This window comes from Mus caroli, chromosome 2 (genome assembly GCF_900094665.2).
Source record: "Mus caroli chromosome 2, CAROLI_EIJ_v1.1, whole genome shotgun sequence".
NCBI lineage: Eukaryota > Metazoa > Chordata > Mammalia > Rodentia > Muridae > Mus > Mus caroli.
The window spans coordinates 55626116-55647747 of record NC_034571.1 but is presented as its reverse complement, the minus strand read 5'-3'; the positions used below and the strand labels follow the sequence as shown (position 1 = coordinate 55647747).

Sequence of the window (21632 nt, the reverse complement as noted above, 5' to 3'; positions counted from 1 at the left end):
TCTCTCTCTCTCTCTCTCTCTCTCTCTCTCTCTCTCTCTCTCTCTCTGTCTCTCTCTCTCTCTGTCTCTCCTCTCTCTCTCCCTCTGCCTTTTCAAGCAATAGGTAGCACAGTCAGATAACCATTTAGCCTGAGTAATTGTGTCCCCACTGTGCTTATAGATATAAGTAATACCTCCTCTCAGATTGTAAAACTAGTCCTCTTACCGTATTGTGAAGTCTTGGTGGAATAGTTTTTAATAACTCATTATTTTGCTCTTGTTACATGGTGAGCTAAAGGATCTTAGCCTTTTTTTTTTTCTAGGATAAATAAATATCTTTTTCCCTCCATTTCCATAAAAAAATCTTAGGTATATATTATATAGCATTCAGTGTTTCACTTAGAGACTATTATTGAGGTGGTCTCCCCTGCCCCCCCAAAATCTCTTCAAGTCTCTACTTGTTTTCATGTGACTTTAAACTTCATACCCTGGTTTGGTGTGACTAAAGGATTAGATGTTAGCTTTCGTTTTCCCTGAAGGGGAGAGGGTTATGTTGCATGCTTTCCTCAGCTGGCACTTTTCATAGCTAGAGTCCCGTCTCAGGCCTAGTAATAGTCTGTTCTGTTTTGGCTAACCATTTCCTTAACACACATTGCCACTCAAGTTTGGCGGCTAAGTAAACTCCAGAAGGAGCCTGACACAAAACCATTCTTTCTACTGCAGACTTACGAAATGATACGGTTTCCCTGCCTGACTTGTTTCCGCTGCAGGGAAGTGGAAAGATGCGTGCGGTGTGTTGGTATGTTTCCCTGCGCAGTGCTCGGCTTCCTCTGGAGCACAGGACTAGCACTGTGCCTGCTTTGCTGGCTGCCAAAGGTTCCACAAGATTGCATGTGGAAACCCTCCCAGGGTTGACTGTGAGAGCTGCCTCACAGCTCATCGCAGCAGCACTTGGCATAGCTTTTCCTGACTCTTACTCTAAACGCTCACATATTCCTTACAAATTCAGCACAAATACAAATCCCACATTGTCCATCAGTTTCATCAATGTTCTGTTGTGGCACTCCTTGTAGAGTGTTGTATCAGAGAAATGGAATAGAACTCTCTGGTACTGTAGATGGATGCTCTACAGTTAGTATCACAGTATGTCCTCATTAAAAAACAAACAAACAAAAAAACAAAACTGTTCCTAGAATTGAGTTCTCAAATTGATCACCATGGAATGATGTACAGGCGTGGGCATCTTGAGACAGGACACATGGCTCTGGGTTCGTCTTTCAGACAAATCATGCATCTGTTCTCTTTCCTGTTCAGGCAGGAAAGTCCTGTAGTTTCATCTCTCTGAAGTGCTTGCTGGTTTTCAAAAGCCTAGGTTGTCACTTACTACCTTCCGAGTTCCTGTCAACAGTTGTTTCCGATTCTTCTGTTCTTGAGGGTGTCTTGTGTTTTATGCCCAGCCACTAGGAGAAAGTTTGATATTTCATTGAGTGAACCTGAAAATGCTTATTCTTGTCATCCTGCTCTGCTGCCTCTGTAACGAACCTGGGGTTTAAGGAGGGTTGGGAGTCAGTTCTAGGCATTGAGCTGCGGTTTAAGGCTGTTCTCTGCCTTCTTTCTGAATCCAGGTGTTTTGAGAGGAAACACACAGGACTTGGAGCGATTAATGAGCCCAGAGTAGACCTGCCTGGTTGTTAAGGGGGCAATTATCACCTTCTTTTTGGATGTGGTTTGGAACAGGCACTGACCTGTTGGAAGGTCTCAGGCTGGCCTGGTGGGCCTGGTCAGGTGAAAGAAAGCAGTGTTTTGATAAGCTGAGCTCCTAACCACCAAGTAGTAAGGAAGATACTTGATTTTTGTCTAGAACTGGGGTTTGTATTCTACTGCAGTTCTAAGACAAATGCCATATTCCTTATAGGAGAGAGTTGTGATATCATGATTAGAATGAAGATTATATGTAATTTGTATTATTCAAATGAGCAGACAGCCAGCCCACCTTGGGGCTATGGAGATGGCTCAGGGGTGCTAGGGAAATCAAGTGCTTGCCTTGCACACTTAAGGACCTGAATTTGGTCCCCAGAACATATGTGAAGATGCAAGGATGTAGCAATGCCCTTTTAATGCCATCTCCTCAGAGACAACGACAGGAGGAGCCCTGAAGCTCAGTGGTCAGCCAGTCTAGCCTAATTGGTGAGTTCAAGGCCAGTGTGTGACCTTGTCTCGAAGAAAATGTTCCTGAAGATGACACCCGAGGTTGTTCTCCAACCTCCACTGCACACTTATCCACACACACGAACATGTATACACAGACATGTATATCTACACACAAACATGTATACACACAGACACAACTTTCAAAACGAAAGTCTGCCTACCATAGTTGACTCTCAATTACACCATTACCCAGCAGCATCTGGGGTTGGGTCTGCAAACAGTAGTTTCACCTCCATCTGAATTGTTTCGTAGCCAGTCCCCTCCAGAGAAGGCACACTTGAACTTTAAAGGGCAAGTAGTTTACACTTGAAAATAACTGTTAGTGTGTGTATGTGTGTGTATATATATATATATATATGTATGTGTGTGTGTATATATATATGTATGTATGTATGTGTATATATATATGCGTGCATACAGTGTTTGTGTATATAGCTGTCCTGTGTGACAGTCTTACTGTGTTCATTGATGTCATTCCCCATTCATATGATGTCATGCTTTCAGATTTCCTTGTAACACTAGTATTTCAGATGTCTTTTGAGTAGTAGTCATTCCAGGTTCTAAGGATCCATGAAATACTTCCCTCACCTTTAAGACACATTTTACTTTAATTTAAATTGTCTTTAACTCTAGTTGTGTGTGTGTGTGTGTGTGTGTGTGTGTGTGTGTGGTGTGTGTGTGAGTGATTGAGTTGGAGTGTGTACACACTTACACCATGACTCCTCATCAGACAACTTCTTGGAGTCAATTCTTTCCTGTCACCCTTCTGTGGGTTCCAGGAATCATACTCTTCTTCATCAGGCTGCAGGCAGGGCCAGCCTCCTTCACCTACTGAGCTGACTTGCTGGGCTCAGTCTTTTAAGCATAAAGTTTAAACAAAGCAGCTAAGGAAGCAGGAAGCCAAGGAGCTGCCTCTCTGCTGCCTCAGCAGGGTGGAGACAGGAAGTGTGTGGAGACACCATTGCTGAGTCGGACCCACCCCAGCCTGGCCTGCAGGGACAGGGAAGTGTCAAGCCTTCCTGGCTGCTGCCTGGATTCTCACATGTGAATTCTTTTGTTTATGGTCTGCTCAGTTCATAGACTATTCTACAGAATTTTACTGAGTTTTGTTTTGTGTTGTTTTGATTTAAAGGTAAGAATTACACAAATCCCATCAAGTGTGCTTTTTAAAGTTATTTTGAGCTTCCTTTTCCCCTTGGTTATCTATAGAAATAACCCTTGTTGTTACTGACATGAATCCTGTTGATGATTCTCCGTCCACTTGCAAAGCAGGAGTACCCAGCTCCTGCTCTCCAACACAGAAAAGTTTTAGGCTTTTATTTTTTTTAAACTTTTTTTTATTTTATTTAACTATTAGTAAGGTAAACAAAACTAGGGCTTTTGGGATAGTTTTTTCAGGTAGAGTTAAAGTTTTTATGTGATGTTAGAAAAGAATCTGAGGCCGGTATTCAGTTCAAGGAGGAAAAGTCAGAACCACAGAATAAATTTAGCTCTTGGGAAACTTCTTACACTTACTTTTTTTGGTCACCACTGGTGCCCTACAGTGACCATGTAACCCCTCTTAAGTCAGTTTGTAAAGAACCTTACCCAGGCAGTCCCGTAGCGCATCCTCAGAGCTCTGCCAACACATTCCCCACTGCTTCCCATGGAAAATGCCCTGCCTACAGTTTCCTCTCCCGGGTCAGTACCTGCAAGGCCTTCATCTGTGGCTTCCTCTAGGATAAGGCTCTAGACCATGGTACGCGATGCTTACTCCCTTCAAGTGTTGTGGCTCATGCTATGAGAATACAAGTCTCATGGAGGAATGGCATTGAGGCAGAACAGCTCTCAGCTCTAGTGGCAGGAGCAGAAGGCTGCTCCCTGAAAGCCTAGTAGGCCAGGAAGCAGAGAGTAGCTATGAAGTAGGCTAGACTACAAAATGTAAAGGCCACCCTCCTGACTCACTTCCTCCAGAGGGCCTTTGCTCCCTGAAGGTTCTTCAACCTCCTGTAAGAGCACCACCAGCTGGGGTCCAAGTCTTCAAACACAAAGCCCAAGGAGGGCATTTCACATTGAAACCACGGCCAGGTTAGTGGCGGTGTTCAGAATAATTCTATTCAGACAGGAAGCACTTCATCAACACAGGCTGTGGGTACTTCTCCACACTTTTCTTCTAACTGTTGAGACTCTCCTTGTGCGCAGACGTAAACAAAGGGTCAAAGGGTGCAAGTCTAGCTAGGACAGAGCCGTGCAGGGAGAGCAGTGGAGTTGAGAATGCTGCTTTCTGTGCTCCCGATGCAGAGGCAGCACAGCTCATCTGCAAAGGTCAGGAGGAGTTTGCTGAGGGGAAGCGGTGGCAAGCTGCAGAGTGATAGGACGTTTACCGTGGGAGGTATTGTCTTACAGAGCAGAGAATGAAGATTGAGCAGAACAGGTTCAAAGGCCTATAAAGAAATACACCATAGAGCTAAAGCTTTATTTCTCTGTTCAGCTGCCATAACCGAGCACCACAAGCTGGGAAGCTTAGAACAACAAGTGTCCATGAGCCTGCAGTTCTGGAAGACAGAAGGCTAAGTTTGACAGGTCAGGGGCATCATGTCTAGGAGAAGCCTCCCTTGTCACTTCCTAGCTGTGGCTTGTGGAGATTGGTGACTTCTCTTGGTACTGCCAGCCGGAGCAACACCCCATTCTCTGTGGGGACCCCATGGACTACCCCTCGTTCTCATGCAACAGGTTCCCTCTTAGAAGGGTGCCAGTCATACTGACTAAAGACTAAAGACGGGGGTGGGAGGACAGCCGCGTGACCTTGATTACATCTGCAAAGCGAGCCCTCTTTCAAAAGAAGGCATGCAGAGGGCTTAGGACTTTGACATAGCCTTTGGTGCTGACATCATTCCACTAATAACTATGTAGGGAGGAACACTGAACAAGAGGGCCAAGAGCATAATTTACTTTTATAACTAGGGTCCCTGTAGCATAAATTTTAGTTATTTGGAGAACTTGGCATATCCCTATCAGAAAACCCAGGGTTTTTTTTTTTTTGTGTGTGTGTACGTGAGCCAAGCCATTTTTAGTTGTGTTTTGCCACTTCAGAACTTAGGGATGGATTATTTTTACCTATTAAGTGTTACTGGGCCATCATTAGCCAAGTACTAATCATAGTTTGTCAAAGTCATTAACTACACTGTCCCAACTAGCTCGAGGACATTGATATTTCTGATGATATGCGACCAGCCACTTGATGTAGGCTGTAGGTTTTGGGTTTTTAATATGCTGGCTAAAGGCTGGGCTTGGGGGGGTTGGCCACTCTGCGCTTTGCTCTTTGCTAACTGAACACTAGTTTGATAAGTTATCCACTTATCCAAACCAAATTGCATCTTTCCTGATCTCATTTGTCTAACAAGCAAAACAAAACAAAACAACACAACTTTTTTCTTTTTTAATTTGGCACAGATAAAGCAGCCCTTTCTTTCTCCCCACTTCCCCAGATAGAGTGAACATTTACTTCACGTGGCTGGCTATTAAGGAATCCACTGGTTGTGTGAGTCTTCTAGGAAAACATGAACAAATGTGTATTTAACCAAGAGAGAGCACAGATGACACACCAAGGAACCGTTGGCTTTACGGAGGCCAGTTTGGTTGGGTGGGGAGTCATTGGCAAGTTGCTCCTGGGGCTCCGGAACAATTTGCAGGCCACTCCACTATGGCGTCTCCTCACTTCCTGCAGAGCTTTCTGCCTGCACACTTTGTGGGATGGCCTGGTGAGTGTCCTGTTTCCCTAGCTTCCTGAGTCCATGGAGGGGCCTCCTCCCTCCAGGAAGGAGTCTTCTCATTTGGAGGACACAGTCCCACACACTGGTATTTGGTCTTTCCCCAAGACACGCTAGTTTTTGTCTTCTCTGGCTGCTCCAGAACTTGGCTTTCTGTCAGCTTTCATTTCCCAGCTTCTAATTTCTAACATCTTTTTTTTTCTTTCAAAGAATCTAGCATTTTGCAATCCATGATTACCTGTCCTGTTTCGCAAGATTTCGCAAAACAACTGAGACTGGAGGAAATTTCTTACTGCCTGAGCCGTATAGTAGATAAGCATTTAACACACCATGGCTACCCACAGCCCTCTCTGTTCCAAAGTGTAACCAGAACACCTTCCAGAAAATCCAGTGACTCTGAGTTACAGTGAGTGAAGCGTGGCCCCTTCATTTAGGATGTGGCAATTGAGCGAAACTGACATGAAGTCATTTTGCAGCATTTGCTCCGCTTCAGCTGCATTCCTTCAGACAGAGATCATTTCTCCCCGCCTTTCTTCTGGCGCAAGGTTCTGAGCCCTTGCATCTCTCCCCCTGTGCCTTCAGAGTGCTTGGCTCATCTTTATCTGCAATATCTAAGGACAGTGTGGTTCAGGGACAAACCTGTGGGGAATCAATATGGGAGCCTTATTTATCCCTCCCCTTCAGCTCTGCTCTTGGAGCTGCAACTACTGTTACAAGTGACCTTTTGAGCTAAATAAATTTAAAGATGTCAAGCTGCTGGCTGCTGTTCCCTTATGTACATGGACCAAGTGTGCCCTTCACTGAGAGGCATTTATACCATACTTCCAAGTGTGTCAGAAGTGAAGTGAGTAAGACAGATAGATAGATAGATAGATAGATAGATAGATAGATAGATAGATAGATAGATCTGTTTCTCTCACCAGTCTCTGCTCTGCCTGACTTCCTGGGATTGTGAGACAGTGGAGAATTGCTGTCCTACAAAAGGATGCAGTGTGTTTGGTAGTCAGTATATTGATGCCATATTTTGTATCACAGCCGACTAGTATAAGTCCAAAAATGTCCAGTTTGATGCCTATATTTTAGCTTGTGACTGAATCAAGAGAAACATTGAGGTAATTTTGCATTTTGTTCCAACTGTTGTGGAAAACACATTTGCTTTAGCCCTCTATCATTCTGTCCTAGTTTAAATGAAGTAGTCACGTATGGCTTTCAGTGCTGAACTTGTACACATTCAGTGTCTAAGGTCTCTGGGGCGTGTGTGTGTGTGTGTGTGTGTGTGTGTGTGTGTGTATCTGTGTGTCTTAAGGTTTTCTGGTTTGCTTTATTTTAAGTTCAACATATGTATAGCTGTTTGAAAAATAATCACCTGGGCTTCTCCCATGCCACAGCTATGTAATTTTCTTTTTGTTACTATTCTTTTATTTCATGTTACACTTCTAAATTGCTTTCCTTCCTATGTTTCCTTATAGGATACAATTGTCTACCCATAATCTGTTTTCCAAGACAATATGTAATATTTCTTTTCTATTTCTGACAATCCCTTCCCCCCTTTTTTTTTCCTTTCACCAAAGTCTTTCATTAAGGGAAAATTATATTACCTGTTTATGTTTTATGTACTCGACCAATATGCATGAGTATTTATATGTGATATGCAAAGAAAACTGTGCTAAAAAGTAACAATAAGTAGTGGGTCTATTCTTCCTCAATGTTTTGCAATATAGGGCCACACCACATTAATATTCTGATTTTAAAAAGTAGTCCGGGTTACTGTCACTGGAATCCATATTTGGAGTCGGGGTGGAGGACAAGCCATGATGGGCCAATCTGTATCGTCTTCTGTGATGTAGGTATTTTGGGCAGTTCTATAGCTGAGGATACCAAGAATGTCACAGAGCTGCTCGTTGACTCTACTAGAACTTGAGGCCACATCTCCAGAGTTGTAACTCTCTGCCTTCTGTCTCTTATAACCAAGTTTTCCTTATGGTAAATCATTACAAAAGGTGAAATTATCAAGGGAGCAAAAGAAATGCATTATATATTGTGGTGAGAGGAAAACAGATTAAAAGATAATCATGATGGTTTCCTCAATCCAGAGAAAAAGGCTACTTTCTAGCCGAGCAGTGGTAGTGCACACCTTTAATCCCAGCACTTAGGAGGCATCGGCAGGTGGATCTCTAAGTTCAAGGCCAGCCTGGTCTACAGAGCAAGTTCCTGGACAGACAAGACTACTCACAGAGAAAAACCAAACCAAACCAAAGTCCAACTACCTTCTAAGTCAAGTTGTGTTTGCTCTAGGACATACATACTACTCAGTGAATGAGACTTTGAGATCAGTTCAGTGACATACACTTTAAAACACCCCTGGCTCTTGTTTCCAGCATACATTATTTCCCTCTAACATAGTAGTAGCATTGGGCAACACTGATTTGGCTCCCAGGCATCTGTGACTGCACCCTGAAGAGCTGCAGGACGGTCGTTTGTGAAATGCTGTTAGGCTGTGCGTGCACACCTGTGTGCTGTGCGCTCTTGAGAAGCTACATCAGCTTGCTTGCCAGTTTGGAAAGAATTGGTTCTAAACTGTAATCATAAACCCATGCAATAAGTCAAAGTCTCTGTAGTGCCTTTGTTTAGAAGAGACGCTCTACATTTTTCACAGACCATATGCCCCACCTACCCAATGGGCATCTTTGCTGTTTTTAGCGAGATAATTTAATGTTCATTTTCTGTGTACTTTTTATTTCTAGCTGACTAGGGTAGGAACAGCACTGGGTTCCTTCAGGAAAGTTGATGAGGATAGTCTTAAGTTAGTGAGAAGGTTCATCAGTTCTAAAATCTGGAAGGGACTTGCCAATTTTATTTGAACTTGAAGGGTGGATTAACCTTTTGAGGAAGGAGCAAGGCGTGGCGCTTTGTACCAGAGCCTCCGTGATATTGTCCCATCAGCTCACCTGCTGCAAGACAGCTGGGCTAGCTGCCCCTGAGAGAGACCATGTGACAAGGAGCTGGGTTCTGCTACATATCCCAGCCTGCAGACTCGGCTAAAGTCATTGACCTCCCTAGTTCAGAAACGTGCACTTGAAGGTCTCCTTTCTCTGTCTTCTGCATTCCCGCGCAAGCTGCTGGCTCTCCATAACAGACACCTGGGACTGCTTCTCTCGGAAGTTTAATTGAGCATTTAAGGCTCCTTCAGAGAAGCCATTTGTTTTAAATCTCTGCTGGCCTCTGGAAAGCCCGGCTCTCATCAGCCATCCATACTAATTTTTAAGCATACAGCAAAGTTAAATTAAAAGGCATATCTCTCCTTGCTAATCCTAGGCATCAACTTTTTTCATGAATCCTGCTAATAAAAATCTTGCTTTTGCCGTTTCATTCTACAGTTGTTTTGACAAAATCACCAGCCAAGAGTGTTCCCTTTCTCTGGAAGGCAGGCGACTCCAGGCCCTTCCCACTCTTGATTTCTGTTGTTCTCACATAGGTTTGCACGAAAACATCTGCTGGTCGTGGCTCTTCGTAGCCTGCTTGGGTTTCTGTGCTCCCCAAAGGCTGCCTTGTTCCGCTTGACACTCCCTCTGTATTTATGCCTTCTTTGTTCAGGATTCTGCACACAGGATTTTTATTTAGTACTAAGGTGAGTTTATACGGAAATTCCTCCTATCCCTCAAAGAATTGCTCCCTTCATAGTAGATCTGGCATCTTATACATTTTTCATAGGTCTTGTGTGGTGAAGGTCACACGGGGGCATGCTATGAATATTGGTGAGTTGCATTCCTGATTTGATCTCTTCCTTCGTGCAATGCTTGTCTTTTCCTGTGATCATGATGCTGGCCTTCCGCACCAGGGCTTCAGTTGTATCTGACCTTCAGGTCCTGCAGTTGGGTTTCCTTGCCTTCCGGAAACTCTGGCTTCTTGTCTAGCTGGGTATGGCATTGTGCTCTGTGTGTGTGTGTGTGCCACCCCTTGCAGCCAAACAGCACAAGCAGATGGGGTGTTTCTCTGAGCTTGGCTCAAACAAATGAAATGGAAACTGAAATGTCCTTATATGTGCTTAATATTTTCATGTCCTAGACCAGTTTTCTGGAAACCATGAAAACTGTCAGCATGAAACATAAAGCCCTAGGAAATCTGTTTGAACTTGATTGCCTAGTTTAAATTTTTCATATCTTGTATCTCATTTTTGGATCCTTATTCTTTCTTTTATTAAATAGAGAAAACGTTACCAGTTGAATTATTTATGGTAGTGGGGATTCAGAAAGAACATGGGTAAATCACGCCTCCTGTGTTACTTTTTAGGCCTTGTTCATTAACAGACCTTTCTGTTAAATGGGATACCACTCTGCTTTCCTTTCCTTCCCCTGTCCAAGCACACCAGTGGTTCAGTGAGCTAAAGCATAGATTAGGAAATCCCTTTGCCTCAGGAGCCCTTGACAAAATAAAGCAAGAGAAAGAGTAGCTAGAAAACCCCGTCCTCAGAGTCATCTGTGTGCCTGTCGGGGTAGGGGTGACGTTATGGTTGTGTGGGGGTGGGTAGGGGTGTGAGTTTATCACAATAGATGTAGCATATCACACATACAGGAAGAACATATATTTGTGTTTGTATATTAGAGCTTTTTCTATTTTCCCCTCACAATTCCAAAATAACAATAAGCGGAGACTGACAGATAGTCCCCGTATTTTAGTTCCCTTGAAATAGATCCATGAATGATTCCTTTGAGACTTTAAAGGCCAGTTGTACTTCCTCTCACCGACATATATTATTGGGCATCTGATCTCAAGGTAGACCATGTGACCTCTGTCTGAATGTCATCAGCACCCATCCTAGAGACATGAGCAGTGGCAGTCTGCCCTTTCTCCATCTAAAGCATGCAAACTCAAAGTGGAATTGCTTTGAACCTCTCCGTGCTCGGTGACCCAAGTTTCTGTAATTGTCAACATGCGTGGCCTTTCAACTCCAAAGCAAACTTCCTGCCCTGTGTGTTTTCGGCTTGCTAGCTGTGTAACCCCGAGTAGACTCACTCTGCTCCTGAGTTTCACGTGTACAAAGTAGAATCAAAAAACTACCTAATCAAAGGTTGCCGTGAGGATTAAATTATGAGACAATCACTCAGCAGTCTGTGCACAAAAATAAGAGCTTATTAATATGACGTATGCCTTTGATCTCACTTAAGTCATCTGCTTCTAATGTTTTTTTTCCTTAGTTTATCCTCATTTCGTGCTGTCTGTCCATCTTGCTGTCTGTCACCACTTACATCTTGTTCTTAATGGGCACTCCTGAGTTTGAACATAAGCCATCCTCCTGTATTCATGAGCAATAGTTAGCTGTTTCAAATGCATCTTTTTCTGTTAACATTATGAATCCATTGTTTTTTTAATATGCCCACTGCCTATTTATAATAATAAATAAGCAATAAGTGGTGCTTTAAGAATGTCCTAGTGTATTCCAAGTCTAGTACGAGCACTGCCAGTATTTAAACCTTGGAAATGCCAAGTGTTAAGGTAACATTTCAACCATGGTCGCCATCTGTTGGTGGTGGCTGGTGTAGCCTCCCATTTCCTAAGCTCCTAACTGGGAAGAGGGGAAGGATAGTGGGGAAGGAAGGGGACAAGAGTGTGCTCACCTTTCCATATACAGAATGCTCACATCCTGTAAGGCGGTGCACCACCTCATAGACCTGGGACTTTAGGTGATTTTAATTTTGTCAACCTAATAATCTGTGTTCTAATCCCAGTAGTATGTAGCTTTTGTGATTAAGCAAAAACCAAAGGAAAGGGGTGGGGTACAATTTTGAAAGGAGAAAGCTACGGGGACAGAAGATAATTTTTTAATTAAAACTAAAGTATGTTTGGTTTTATTCGTAAGCAGGAGTGGGGGGAGAGAGAAGTAAAGCTATATTGCAAACCTGAGAAGCCTCAGTACCTGCGGAGCAGTTCTTCAGCCAAGTCCACAGGAGCAAGCCAGGAGGCCCAAATGTGAATTCTGACTTGATCCTCTCCCTTTGAAATTCTAATTATTCTGTAGTCACGTCTCTTAATTACGCTTTATCCTTTCCCTGCCAGCCTTCCTCTGGAGTGGATTAGCTTCTCTTAGCAAGAGTATTATAACCAGGGAGAGTGAGGGCTGTGGTCTGAGCCTGGTTACTTTGAAGTTGGATAAAACCTGAAGAGTCAGTGTAGACACACTGGCTTCGCCACAGCCCTACACCTTACATTCCTGGGTGTGTCCCGCATGGTGTTCTCAGAGTGTGCATTTAACCAGTACCGTGTACATCTCTCTTCCTTAATAATTTTTTTTAAATTGCAAATGGGAACAAAGGTAGCTTAAAGTTTTTATTCCTCTATGAATTTGTACCCAAACATCTGTTAATCTTGTGGGCTCTGGTGATTGACAGTAGATTTAGATTAGGTTCTAATTACCTGTAACATCCCCCACCCCTGTCACCCTCACCACCCCAGTTATTAAGTCTTATTGCAAGGAAAGCTGTCAGGGCAATGGTGAGCATGTGGCATTGTGCTCTGAGCGTAGCTTCTGAGTGGACAACATGGAGATGTTTAATGAAAGCGAAACCCTTTAACACCCCTCAGTGGTTCCAGATAATCACCTCACCGTGTGCAGGAGCCAGCAGACCGTAACTCCACAGACAGTGAAACCCTCATAACTTTCTGAGAAATCAGTCTTTCGGTCCTAGCTCGTGAGCCGATGGAAGCCACCAATGGAAAGTAAAACTGGCAAATTTCAGAAATGCCTCCTCTGTCCCTTTGCTCTTTGTCAGCCTCGAACTGTGTGTTTGTTTCCTTTGAAAAGTAAACACTGCTCACTCAGCCTTGGGGGGGGGGGGGACGAGAGTCAGTGCTTAGATGGAGGAGACTGTCTGATCCTCCCAACTCCTGTCCTAGCTGAGCTGAGCTTATGAAGGGCAAACTGCTTCTCACAATCACTTCATAGACAGGTTGCAGTGAAAACTTAAAGACTGTGCATTTTTGTGAACTTTGGAAATTTAGGCAAACTCGTAGGCTTAAACCATGATCTTGACCGTTTTTTACCCTTCACAAAAATGGGGGTAGGAATCGATTTTGAAACTAAATAAAACACAAAACATATATAACACGTCACACATAACCTTACTGTTTCTCGTGGCGTGGCTTTAAGAGCATAAGCAGGGACTTTGGCAACTGTAACCCCCTTTATTATTTCCTCGGTGAATCAGTAAGACAATTAGGGCTGGCTTCTGGGAAAGAAAGATTTGCACAGGTCCTCTGGGATCAAGGTGGGTAAGCTGAGGTAATGGGCAGGTGGCAAGGGCATGTCTAACAGGGTGCGTGAGGGAGATTGATGCAGCAGATGGGTCCTCTTAGAAGGACCAGTGGCGTGGAGGCTGGGGGACTTTTTAGTGCTGTTTAAATAAGTCTAGACAGTATAGGGAATTTTGGAAGCATCAGAGACAAAACTCAGCAGGGTTACCACCTGCCTTCAGAGTTGACACAGTCCCTGGTAACCTGAGCTTGGCAGAAACAGGAGAGTAAAGTGCTATTGAATAAAGATACAAGAAGGAGATGGAACATGTGTTTGGGATGCTTTTTAGACAGTGGTGGGTATGAGACAATTTCTAACCAATACTTGATATCCTTGGTGCGTATTCTCAAAAGATAGGAAAGAGAAATAGCATTAGTTACAGCCACATCTCTGGATAAGTATCTAAATAAAGACGATCAGGAGTCAACTATTAAATTAAAGGAAGGAGTAAAGACGCAGAATGGACCAGGCACCCCTGAACGGACCACAGGAATGGAATGGGAAGCGCCTCTGTGGGTACCATCTCCCACAGTGAGGAGAAACACAGACAGCATAGGTGTGAGGGTGAGCGTCAATGTCACAGGCGGCAGAGAAGGAAGAGCTCAGGGATGTGGCGTGGCCAGCATGTCACCTCTTCACTTCCCTACACCTTTGCCATCACAAAGTGTTCAGAGCAGCAGCGGAGGACACAGTGGCAACCCCTGACCTCCTGAGCATCCTATTCTCTGGTTGACAGAGAACAGTGGGTTCTTAGAGACCTCGGGCATAGCTTCAGTGACTGTACCCTTACTCAAAGCTGGGGTCACACAAGCTCTTCCTGCTTTTGGAAGTGTGCAACAGAATCTAAGAAATGCTTCCGTTGACGACTGCCCATGGGGGTGAATGCTGGGAATAGGGAAGCACATGACCTTGGAAAAGGATCGACTGCCGAAGGGCCATCGTTATGTCTGGCTTTCTTTGTTTTTAGCTTCTGTGCTTCCTTTACATCTGTTTCTGTAAACCCAGTGATCCGTAGTGATGTCGTTAGGAGTGCTCAGAGTTTCTTTGGGGAATTGAAGGTGTTTGCGCTGCTGTCTCTTGGATGTAATTATCATTTGAACCTTATATTATCCTTACTTCTCATGCCTAGTTAGAACTCACTGGACTACGTGATTATACAGAGTGGAAGGAGGAGACTTAAATGGACAAGAGAGGTGGCTCGTGCCATTTGGTTCTTTCGGACAAATGTATGTCGGCTGCTTTCACATACAAGTATACATACCGAATGTTCAGAGTGGCATAAAATGTAGTGGAGAACTCTTTGATTGCCTGACATGCTTAAGATACTTTAGTTTCTCTTCCTCCTCGGGACCTCAGTGTACTTGTGACACACTAGACAAGTGCTCAGCCACCCAGCCTCCCTCCTCAGCTAGAAGACTCACTGTTTTTAATCCTCAAAAGGTAATCATGAGAAAGGCAGAAAAGAACATGTCTTAAAATGTGTAAATTAACCACCAGGGAGAATGGAATTGTAGAACTTTGTATGCAGATGTGAGGAAATTTTGGCCCCAGATTCAGGAAGTATCTCCTGCACGTTCCTCCAAAGTTTTCCCTGATTTTAAAATTGTAAATACTAGATTTCAGAGTGCCCTGAGTGTTTGGAAATCACGTGCGGGTTGTAGTGCTTTTCCTCAGGGTTTGCACTGAGAGGAGGTGGGGTTACACTGTCTGTGTTTGTAGATGATATTTCATCTTTAGCAGAAGTGCACTAAATCAGAACATTGTGCTTTTTTTTTTCCTCGCCCCAGTTTCTGTGACACCTTAAGGGATTTAACGCCATTTCTCATGAACACAATCATATAACTAGTGACGAGTCCCAATTGGCTGTTCCATAGTCTCCACAGCCCATCTCCTATGCATGCACATGCTCACACTTGCCACCTGAACAGTTATTGCTGAGTTAGAAGTGATTTTTTTATAAATAATACTGTGACTTTTTAATTTTCCATTTGTTTTGAGATTATTTTGTTTGTTTCGAGACAGGGTTTCTCTGTCCTGGAACTCACTTTGTAGGTCAGGCTGGCCTTGAACTCAGAAATCCGCCTGCCTCTGCCTCCTGAGTGCTGGGATTAAAAACGTGCGCCACCATACCCGGCTGGAGAATTTTTTTAAAAGATTTATTTGTGTCATGTACATAAGTACACTGTAGCTGTCTTTAGACACGCCAGAAGAGGACATCAGATCCCATTTCAGATGGTTGTGAGCCATCATGTGGTTGCTTCAAATTGAACTCAGGACCTGTGGAAGAGCAGTCAGTGCTCTTAACCACTAAGCCATCTCTCCAGCTGAGAAGTGATATTAGTAATATTTATAAATATAGAAGTCTTTGGCAAAAGGAGAAAACCCCTATCTTTTGCCATTAAATTTGGTAAGCAGAATACATGTACACCTGCCACTCAGCCTGCAATCACGCAGCTCGCTTTTCCGAGCTGGGATGAATAGAATAATGCAACAGTTGTCTCACTGTCTGTGTTTCATAAAGAGCCGTGTGGGTCATAGAACTTTAATAGATCGCTGGCCTTGTATTTGGCTTTGTAGTTGGCCACAGACATAATGTTACCAGAAGGGGGAAAATTTTTTTTTTTTTGTATAGAGTATTTCGTTCATTTTTTTTTTCCTGAAGATTGTCAGGAAAGTACCTGTTCTTCAAAGCCAAACATCAAACTTGATACAGAGCTTCAAAGGGGAAGCCTGGCCATTCCTTTTTTTTTTCCCTTAGTTTAAAGTTCAGAATTCGCCTTGCGTTTCCCCTCAGTAAAGAACATTTTGTACTTTAAAGTTTGCAGATGTTTGAAAGAAAATTGTGTGTTCTTTGGACTTAGACATGAATAACAGCTCCTTGTAACTTCTTCCCTTTCCCTTTTGTTTCAGATATGGGAAGATTGTCTCCACGAAGGCGATTTTGGATAAGGCCACCAACAAGTGCAAAGGTACGTTTCTGAGGGCCGCCTTAGTGTACTCAGTCGTGGCTGTAGACAGATGACGCCAAGGCCTTAGGTTTCACAACCAGCCTCATGGTATGAAAAAGCACATCTCATGTGGCACCCAGTTTCTCTCTTGCACAATGTCTGCATATTGCTTACGTTTGTTTTGTCCCTAGTTGAGGTTTGGCTGGAAACCCAACAACTCCCAGTTTGCCAGAATTCTGGATTTGGCGCCAGTAGAGTTAACATGCAAACTACAAGTTGGCTTTCAGCCCCTGCCTTTAAAAGGGGGAGCAGAGCTGGAGAATGGCTTTTCTTTCCTGAGCCTGGGGAGATTAGAGCTGCTTACTGAAGACCATTGGACTGTACTAAAGAACTGAAAAGATTACATATTGTGTAAATTGGCTCTATTAATTAGAATAGAGTAGTTTTAAGCAGTACTTAATTACATGTTTCAATACTCCCGATTGTTCTCTGGTGAATGCCTGTTGACAATATTGGCAGCGGGGAGGAGAGACCCATTTTCACTGACCAAATTGTACCGGGGAGAGGAGGTCATGTGCCCCTTTGAAATCTGCTGCTGCATTAATTTGATGCACTGACCTTCAGTTTTCCATGCAATTAGGATGAGCTCATCCGGCTTCTTGAGCCGGGAGTGCGAGTGGCTGGAGCAGGGCAGCGCAGATGCCATGCCTCTGACTTTTAATGATCCAGCATCTTCACAATAGGCATGTGATTTCTAGGAAAATGGAAGAATGGAGTCAGCTGACTTTGACTCTAACTACTGACCCTGGGAATTGAAGCAAGGTTGACAGAAATAGGCAGAGAAGGCAAATCTGCTCATTAATTAGACCCTGGCTCTTCAAGTAGTAGTGATGGGGCACTGGCTTAGCATTGAAAAAGGCAGGGAACATAAATGGAGCCTATGGTGAGGCCTCCGCTTGTAAGCCGGTCCTTCCCTTTAATCTAGACTTGAAGTGGTCCATTGTACTCTCTCCTCTTCAAAGTGCCTGGATTTAAAGGAGCTATTGTAGCAAATATCTAAGCCCATGTTTAATCAACATGGCATATTAAGGCAGTTTTGCCTTAGGACAGTGAATAGAGTGTGCTTTATGTAGAACGGTACCCAATAAATATTTAAAATGAATTAAACCAGAGAGAGTCAAATGCATGCAGAAGTGCATGCACGTAGCTGCCAAGATTAGTCTTACTTAACATCAGTAAATGATTTGGGCAATCAGAGACACACACACAAATACAAACAAGCAAACAAACAAACAAAAAATGTTCTTTGGTTTTATGGAGAAAAATAGGCTCTTGCCAAACCCAAAGCAGAAAGCTGATCTCAAAGTCAACCTCAGACTGGGAGAGAAATGACAGTGGGTAAATGGCTTTAGCCCACCATACCTCTCTCCCTTTCTTCCTCACCCCAAAGGGATGTGGTGAAGCAGCTCAGGATGCTGAAAAGCCAGAGCTGCTGCTGTACATAGCAAAGACCCCTCCTCCCAGTTAAACTCTCCAGCACATGCTACACTGAAGGGCACTGCCGTTCTCCTCTCCAGTGGCTGCTGTTTTTCTAGAAGCCAAAATTCTGCTCCATGTTCAGTGTAGTCTAGGCAAGGGCCTGAGTAAAAAGAAATGACAGCTAATCTCACACTACCATACGCAAAGCTGCAGGGTTGGAAAAATGTTCGTAGATGAAGTAAAGAGATTAATGGGCCTTCTAAATAAAAGTAAGGGTGATTCAGAATTGATGTTCAATCCAGCAAGTGGCCTGGACACCTTCCTGTCATCAGGTCTTGGGAGATGCTGCCCTGTATGGGGTCAAACATGATCTCTCCCAAGATTCTCAGTCTCCTAGCCTCTGGGTAGTGTATATCAGCTGTGTAGGGGTGTGGCATGTGGATATGAGAAGAAGGTGATCCAGGGTGGGTTTATAAAGCCATGTAGGCCAGGATGAGTTTGTGAGATGGGGGAGTAATGTTGAGACAAATGGGAAGTAATAGTTTGGTTTGTAATAAAGCCAGAATAACATGCTACCCATGGTAACTTGCTATGGTTGGTATATGTATAAGTGTGTGTGTGTGTGTGTGTGTGTGTGTGTGTGTGTAGTTTTTTCACCTATAGTTGTGGTGAATATAGATAACTTAGAACATAAGAGATTATAGAAAATTACTATAAGTGAGAAATACTATACTATGTATAATTTTTAGAGATTAAATACATTTAAGAAATTTACATATGACACCAAGACATCTTAGAAGGTCAGGAAACTTCCACAAACTTATTTGGGGAAGGCTTCTATTTTGGATGAAGTTAAGCTAAAGAAAATAACTCTGCTTAAGGTGTGTTAGTTATTGAGTATTCAGTTGGTATTTTATGTTTCAGTTTTGGTCAGACTTTAGCAAACACGTGGGTTTTAAGTGCTTACCACATAAGCGGTCACGACAGAGGAACTCACAGAGGATCGACCCGGAAACTGGGCTACAGATGAGAAGAGAGCTCATACATACATTAATTAACACATAAGGAAAAGTGGATGAGGATCAATTAAACTGATAAAGCAAGAGACTTCATTTTATCACCAACAACCCTGTGTGTGAAAGAAGCCAAGGCAGAAATAGAAAGCACAGCTCTGCCAGTATCCGGTATCCACAATGGGGGCAGACTTCAGTCAGCAAGATGAACATGACAGTTGGTGATCTGAAGACCTGATGATTTATATCCTGGAAGCATCAGCGAGCAAATCTGCGTATTACTTAGTAAGCCTTGCCTTCAGAGACAGTGGTACCCGTTTATATAATGAAACCTAATTTATCCTGTAACCCCTGTATAAACTTTTATAGGTCTTGAAAGTAGCACAGACGAACAGAAAGCACACGGTTGTGCACTTACCCTGTTGTGCTTACCTTCAATAGTTATGGATTCTTAAAGAGTAAGCTTCAGCAAAGACCAGAAACACACACTAGCGATGAGTGAAGGCAACAGTTGTGTGTTTCTCTTATTAAGTCAGTACAAAGAATAACCATTCTGCTATTACATGAACAGAGTGCAACCACAAGTACAATAAATAGCACCACAGAAGAGATGTTCTGCTTTTTGTAGCATACTGGCAGTGGCAGAGTTGGTGGTAGAAGTGTCCATCAGTAGGCGCTGCATCGTTTCACTAGAGTGAGGTGTCCCTGTAGGATCCCCAGCTATTGTGTTGTATGAGGAAGACAGATACAGAACTTGCCTGATTACCCAGAGTGATGCCTATTAGCATAAGCCCCAAACATGTTCAACCTGCCTTCTGACCTGGCAGTTGTGGGTGGCCACTCTGTGCTGTAACTAGGATCAGCTGCCTCCTCTCCCTTCCCAACCTGGCTGTTTCTGTACTGGACAGATCCAATGAAGCTCCTCTCAACCCAATTCTAAGTAACATACAGAGCCGCGGCGGCTCAGTGTAGCTTCCGCATCTGTCTCTCCTGAAATAGCCACTTCTGCAGTCGATAGTCTTCCATTAACAGCCTCCCTCATGAAGAAGCGACTCTTGAGGCTAGTGCTGCAGCAGCATAGCTGTGGAGTGTTCCGTTTGGCTTCATGGCTGTATACTTGTTCCTCTGATACCAGTAAAACACTCTCAAAACTACTGCTCCTTCATGAATTCTGAATATCAATGCTAAGCCTGGCTCCTCCTCTTCACAACCTTCTAAATAGTGCCATTCTTTTTCAAATTTTACTTATCAAAATGAATTTTAGAGCCAAGTATGGAGGACTCATGAGGTTGAGGAGCAGTGCAGGGCCCCAGAGCAAGACCTTGCCGCAAACAAAATTTTCAAAAATTTAAATAAATACATCGCATACATATATACACATATGAATATACAAGTATAATAGAGATATGGTACCTATACAAAAATAAAACGTACTAAGTGACTTGAGTTCAGAGAAAAGCTGATATTTGGGTGAGTCTCCTTCACATTGTACTTACATGTTCCTCAGTGTGTGAAGAGTTACTGCATGCAATGAAAATGGATTGTCTGTTTTCAGGCAGTGACTTCTGATGCACTTACGAGGTCAGGGGCTGTTTGCTTCTTACTCTGACTGTCCTTCTCGCTAGTCTGCACTGCTAGGTGCCATACATGTGTCTATTTTGCAGTCCTGCCCACCTCGGCCCTCTGCCTCCTAATTTCCTGTTTTAATTTATTGTGGCCTGGGAACAGAAATAATAAACTCATTAGCAGTGTTTGTGAAATCACAGGCCAGTGAGCTCGGTAGAATGACCTTTCTTAGGTGGTTCTATGCACCACCACACTGCATACTGTCTTTAGACTCCATGCAGAGATGGGTGGAATAACTGTGCCGGGTATCTTAAGGTATTTTCATTATCTCCTTTTTGAAAAGAGCTACTGTTATTTTAGGTAAATGAGTACTTTTATACTAGAGTTTAGGTTATATTTGAGCATCAAATATTTATACTTATTTTAACTGCTAAATCTAAGGGATAGTCTATAGAATAAATAATGTTTGTTTCTGTCATTTTTCACCTCAGTAAGATAGCTCTATCTTTTTTGTTGTATTCTTTAAAACTTTGTCTGAAGTTGTCTGTCATTACACCCCTAAGGCCCTTTCTTTCTTTTTTTTTTTTTTTTACCCTGAAAAGCAACTTAACTGTCAGTTTTTTTCCAACTCTCAGACACCTGAGAGCTAGCCCTTTCCCAACTCTCACTCTCTCTCTCTCTCTCTCTCTCTCTCTCTCTCTCTCTCTCTCTCATGAGATGTTTTGAAGGACCTGAGGAAGCCACTTCACCGTGGCTGTGGGTACCTATGTGCCTGCAGGACACCTCTGCTTCTGTTGCCTGTATTGGAACCAAAATGAAGTACTTTTTTTTTTTTAAACACCTTATATAATTAAAAAGTAATGACCTAAGAAGAGTGTCTTTTGCATTTCAGGTTATGGTTTTGTTGACTTTGACAGTCCTGCAGCAGCCCAGAAAGCTGTCTCCGCCCTGAAGGCGAGTGGAGTCCAGGCTCAGATGGCAAAGGTGAGTGGAAGCCTGTGCCCCTGAAGGTCATTATTTGTCTATCCCTCTAAACACTGAGATGCGCCCAGGCACTCTCAGCACTAGCAGTGACGCAAAGGCTTTCTTCTTCGTAGTCCAAAAGATAATTAATTCATGTTCTAAAGAATTGACAAATGTATATATTTTATATCCTATTTAACTCAAATGTAAATCCGAAAATAGCGCCTGATTTTGGTTGGTAATCACAATTCCAGAAGGCTTTCATGTCTGTACTGTTTTCTTAAAATAGAACGTTACAATTCTTTGCCCAAGGATTTAATCCATTGTAGGCAGGCCTCAAAGAGAAGGTAGTAGAATATGTATGTCTCAAAACCAGAATGGAAAGCTGTCTGAAGGGAAGAGGGAAAAACAGCAAAAAGGAGAGAGAGAAGAATTG

General features: G+C 43.2%; 1 protein-coding gene across 9 annotated transcripts in view; it reads left to right on the top strand.

Moving 5' to 3' along the window:
- Nucleotides 1-21632, top strand: part of Rbms1 (RNA binding motif single stranded interacting protein 1) — a 214857-nt gene that overhangs the window by 153171 nt on the left and 40054 nt on the right. For all 9 annotated transcript variants that reach the window (XM_021184324.2, XM_021184349.2, XM_021184329.2 and 6 more), the window contains 2 exons: nt 16138-16196; nt 21126-21217. In XM_021184324.2, the coding sequence (XP_021039983.1) occupies nt 16138-16196; nt 21126-21217 (151 nt within the window). The remainder of the gene's footprint in view (nt 1-16137; nt 16197-21125; nt 21218-21632) is intronic.